The 5,126-nt window shown below is 46.5% G+C and overlaps 1 protein-coding gene across 1 annotated transcript; it reads right to left on the bottom strand.

Moving 5' to 3' along the window:
• Positions 1-256: 256 nt before the first annotated feature.
• Positions 257-4,479, bottom strand: LOC145905897 (uncharacterized). The gene is made up of 8 exons (XM_082993217.1): positions 4,347-4,479; positions 4,017-4,216; positions 3,524-3,621; positions 3,256-3,418; positions 2,589-2,979; positions 1,215-2,159; positions 968-1,037; positions 257-832 (listed from the first exon to the last, which is right to left on the bottom strand). Exons 2-8 carry the CDS (start codon positions 4,179-4,181, stop codon positions 802-804), a joined length of 1,863 nt encoding a protein of 620 aa, XP_082849343.1. The 5' UTR covers positions 4,182-4,216; positions 4,347-4,479; the 3' UTR covers positions 257-801.
• Positions 4,480-5,126: the final 647 nt, after the last annotated feature.

The following is a 5,126-nucleotide window of genomic DNA, read 5'->3' as shown; positions in this document are numbered from 1 at the left end:
ACAAGAGAAATGGCGTTCCACGGTTTTTAAGCAAGGAAAAACTTCCAAGTTAATGCCCGGGGCTAATGTCACGTTCGTCAGAAGATTATCCATAAAATCACCCTAAAGTACAAGTCTTGTATATGGTAATTTTTGCATTTACCCTGGTCGCTTTGGGCCTTGCGAAGAACACCACTTACTAAAATTCTAAAAACATCTTTTGCAGTCTTTGTACTAAGTTAATTCTAAAACAAACAAAGCACAGAGTATTCGGAAATATTTCTTGTTTATTCTTCTTTTCGCGACGTTTTGCGCTAAATGAGAACGATCATATACGCTTGACAACAAAGAAGGGGGTGAACTTTAATAAAGAAAATAACAAACAAGGGTGCGACAGCCACGACGCAACGACGACGTGGGGATGGGAAATACATGCAAGGGGAAAATCGTAATAATAACACTTGGTGAGAACCATAATATATGCGGTTCGTACACAGACGCGTCGGGCCTGCCAGCGCGACTTGTAAGTTCCTCGCACAGCGCTTTGTAAACCGCTGTTGTTGCGTCTGGTTTTTGTCCAACAACAACCGCAATTCGCCGCGCTCTCTTCGACGGCTGTTTGGCGGAAACTCCAGCGTGTTTGTCGGGAGTTGAGCGAGCAGATTAGCCCGGACTGTGTTGTGCTTGTTCTCGCTGCCTTTGGGAAGTGTTGGGAGCGTTTTCGCGCCAGCCGCCGAATCCCAATGCTTTTGATTCCGGCCCGAACGCCATGTTTTCTGCGCACCACTCGCTTGAAAACTCGAGTCAACAGAACCTCTTGCTTCAATGCGAGATGGATGACGTTGATTTTAATCTGCAAATGACATTTCGCTGGTTATATTTGGCCCATTGGATTTCAATGTAAGTCGTTGGTAACATTTCTGCTTAGCTGGCGCAATGGAGATTACATCGAAACACAGAATAAGCTTTGTTTACGGTTCGCGCTCACCTTGCACTCGTGTTGTGGTTACTTTCGTGGTCGGATGAGTGATTTGATTCGCTGTCGTCGCCTCGACGTTCTGAATGTGATAAAAATGTTTATTTTACAATCACTCCAAAATTGTGTTTTTCAAAACAGGTTTTGACGACCATTTTTATTGGTTGTGATTTATCGTACGAGGACATGTAGTGCTCATGTTTTTACAGTTCGGCACCAAATACCTTTATTTAGATGATAGCATATTTACAACTATTACCTTGCGATTCCTTGCGTTGGTTCTGATGACGCAACAAAGCATTGGCTTGTTCCTGAATCGCTGCCGCATCAGCGAAACCCGGATGACTTCTTACTGCTCCATTAATTAGCTGCTGTGGGCTTATGATACCGGGGTTATTGTGGGGGTTCCCCGAACTGAGGGTCATTGCCAGTTGGTGAAGTTGGTGGGGGGTCATAGGGAGACTGCTGTTTGGCAGGGAGGTAGGCGTCTTTCCCGTTAGTCCGGCTATACGTTGCTGCAACACATCGTCCATCCAATGGCGCACAGCTCTCGCGTCGGCATGCATGTTTATTTCGCCAGGGCGTGGAAGGCCGTGGGCCGGGGGAGGCGAAATGGCGACCGGTGACTTTTTCGGTGTGTCGCCACTTGTTGCCACGTCAGCTAGCGACCAGATCTTTGGCTTGCTGCTCGGTGAAGCCGACGTTGCACTTGAGCTTGAAGGTGTTTGCGGTGACTTGGAGACGGCCTGTGACGATGGGGATGGACTATCATCACTGCCTGATGTACTTCCGTCCGGCTGTACGCCGCGCATTGGGTTGTTGGGAAGATTCTGCAGTGCTTGTTGGTAGTGATGCATCTGGGCCTGTTCGTTCAGTGCTGCCATGACGTGGGGTGGGAGAGAATGTCCTCGGGAAGCAGCTATCAACGACGCTGCAGCAGCTGGGTTGAACTGTGCTGGGAGGTTGTGTCCTGGTTGGAACATACGGTGCGGTGGTTGCGCACTTGGAAGATGGCACTGTGGACCGCCTTTGAACGGCATTCCCGGTCTGAGTCCTTGGGCAGCGGCTTGGTGGGCGCCCGGGGAAAGGCTGGTGGGAATAGATGGCGGGGAACTGCGTTGGTTGGCATAGGGGTGGATAGCGTGGCGAGCAAAGTGCGATGACAGTTGCCTGACTCGTCCTTCGTCGTTCAAGCGGCTGAAGCCTGGAAAAAATACACGGAAATGTTGACAAGATACCACGACAAAACTATGTGTGTTGTTAAAATTGCCGTTAAAGTTATCAGTTACGAAAAGTATTTCTTTTTTAGTTGCTGAAGTCCGCCATATTTGTCTTAAATACTTGACTACAGTCAATCTGGTCCCCACTCAAGACGCATTTAAACACGCAGGCGGCTTAGCAAAATGTTGTTTTCTCGGTTCAACGGGAGGTCATGTAACGATAGTCGTTGACGCGCGATGCTGCGCCTTGTCACCGAAACGTCAGGGGCACGCATCAAGCAATTACAACTTCTATTCGTTCACACCTTCCTTGACCGACCCACGACCCTTCGGCGCAAAACGCCATTGACCGATTGCTTGACCACGCGGGTCTACGTTCAAACGGACCGGACGCCATTTTACTTTTTACTCACCTAAGTTGGGGGACTCTTTTTCTGCGTCTACGTTGCCGCTTTCGGACGATTGCCGCTTTTCAGAGCAGTTCGAATTCTCAGGGTGATCTGAGTAAATGGCACTTTCGTCTGACATACTCTCGCCTCCGCTGCTGTGACCGTTGGGGCGGGGAATTGTGGGACGACGTTCTGGGCCCCCTAGAACCGCGGGGATGGCGTTGGATTGCTGAGAGCATACGTCACTTTCTGCTCCAATCGGAGTTGAGGATCTGCTGTTGTTGTTATGGACACTGTGGCTTCCGTCGTCCATGTCATCATCTTCGTCATCCTCACCGCATCGGTTGCGTGGCGACCATGTCATCTTGTTCTCTTTTTTCAAGCGGCGACGGGCGTTGGCAAACCAAGTGGAAACCTACATTAAGTTTATTTGAAATGTATGAATACGAGTGTGTGGAAAATTTTAATTAATTTTTCAAGCCATTGCAGTAGTGCTCGGAAGAATACGAAACAAACACCAAGTTTATAGATTTCAAAATTACAACGTGCACGGATGGTGAAAAATTCCCAAAATATGCCTTAAATTTTGTCCTGAATATAAGTTAAATGTGATATACTACACTCAATAACACAGATCTGCTTTCAGGAATAATGAAGAACCGCGGTTAAATGTATTTCGATTCTGTCTTACCTGGGTCAGAGTCATTTTTGTGATGATCGCTAACATAATCTTTTCGCCCTTGGTAGGGTAAGGGTTCTTCCTGTGCTCGTTGAGCCACGCTTTCAATGTCGAAGTTGTTTCGCGAGTTGCATTCTTACGTCGGGCTCCGTCAGTGAGACCCATAGGTCCGTATCTGAGCGATAAACAGGGAAAACATTACTCTTATGCACTGGTTAGTTGCAATGCATTGCTTAATGGCCCAAAAGCCTGAAATATTATTTTTCCTGTAACGCCTTACCCGTATCCATAATGGGCAGCCATCGCTGGATCGTAATATGCGGCCGCGGCAGCTTGAGTGAGTCCGGCCCGCCAAGCGTCGGAATTATCACTGGGACCCTGAAAATAATTGACGATAGTTAAATGGCTGCGGTTTGAATAGGTTTAACAAAATATATGCAAGTAAATGTTATTATAATCAAGTATACTTTACGTAAATTTATTTCAGGATCACCCAGCAAAACTTTCCTTGTTAAAAAGGGTTCGACGCTTTAGAGGTAATTTCAATGACTTTTGAAACTTTTAAATTTACAAAATACGTGCTGTATCGAATATGTAACAAATGTAACCTAAAGGTTTTTGTGTGACCATCGTAATTATCGTGCATTCTAAGTCCTAAGTTTACGAAACCCGATAGACGCCATTTTGACATTCATTGCCGTAAACTTGAAACGTTTTTAACATCAGCCGAAGAAATCCTGCATTTAACACCACAGAATATTACGAACACTTACCATGTGTGAGTAAAACGCAGAAGGGTCAGCAGAGGCGGCAGCAACAGCCGCGGCGGCAGCAGGGCCGTAAGGCAGATAGCCCGGAAATGGCGGCGATTGATACGGGGATCCGTACATCGCGAGCCCGGGGAGGCGTGCGGCGACGAGTCGGGCGTCCATTGACATGCGCGTTTTCGTACTTTGCAGGCAGATGTAAGAATCTGTCGGGAAAACAGTTTTAGATATTTTGCGTACATTTTTTCTTGTCCAATGGTTTTTATGAAAACGATATTTATCGTAGCAAACGATACGTTGTCGTTATCGCAGAATGCGATAAAGACCGAAACTTACCACAGTTTCAAAAAGTTATATCCAATCGTCTGATGTCGATTCAAAGTTAAAACAGAAACAGACAATTTCGTATTCCGTTAATTGAGAATTCAGAGCAGACAGTCGAGGCAATTTAATCAAGGTACAGATATCTACCGAAACAAAACCAAACTGTTATTTCATAGCCTTCCATGATCACAACAGCGTCAACAATCGTAGTGTTCTCTACGTCAACCCTGTCAAGCCTCTCTATTTCGACAACTAACTGAGTTTGCTCTGAACGCGACATCATTTTTTTCGAATTTGTTTTCACGAGGTGGTCATTTTTTCGAAATCCCGAAGGACTTCGTCTGTTCTCTCCTTTCTCGCTCTCGCAAGTGTGTTGAGACAACTCGCCGTCTCTCGTCCCACTATTCGTATCCAGCCTTCTATTTCCTCGCGAAACCTTCTTCGCGGCGATCGCGCTCTGCGTCGCCACCGTGCGGCTACGTTATCAAGAAATCGTCAATATATTCCGGCCCCGATTTAAACGTCTCCAATTACGCGAACTGACTGGTTCGGACGGGGTTTCTTATGCTTTCATAACGTTCGTACAAGAACTTGAACTAAACTAGCCTTGGCTTAAATGCCGGTAAATCTTCAATGCCTGTGCTTCCTTCGGCTTGGTCTTCTGGGTGAAACTGGCAAGCCTGACACCAAGATGCATCGATTACCCATCCAATCTAATCAGCAAGTTAATTATGTGTTTGTCACAGTTGGCACTTACCGACGCAGCCTGACTTATATTACTCCAAATCGACT

Source organism: Ascidia mentula, chromosome 6 (genome assembly GCF_947561715.1).
Source record: "Ascidia mentula chromosome 6, kaAscMent1.1, whole genome shotgun sequence".
Lineage (NCBI taxonomy): Eukaryota > Metazoa > Chordata > Ascidiacea > Phlebobranchia > Ascidiidae > Ascidia > Ascidia mentula.
This window is presented reverse-complemented; position numbering and strand designations above follow the sequence as displayed.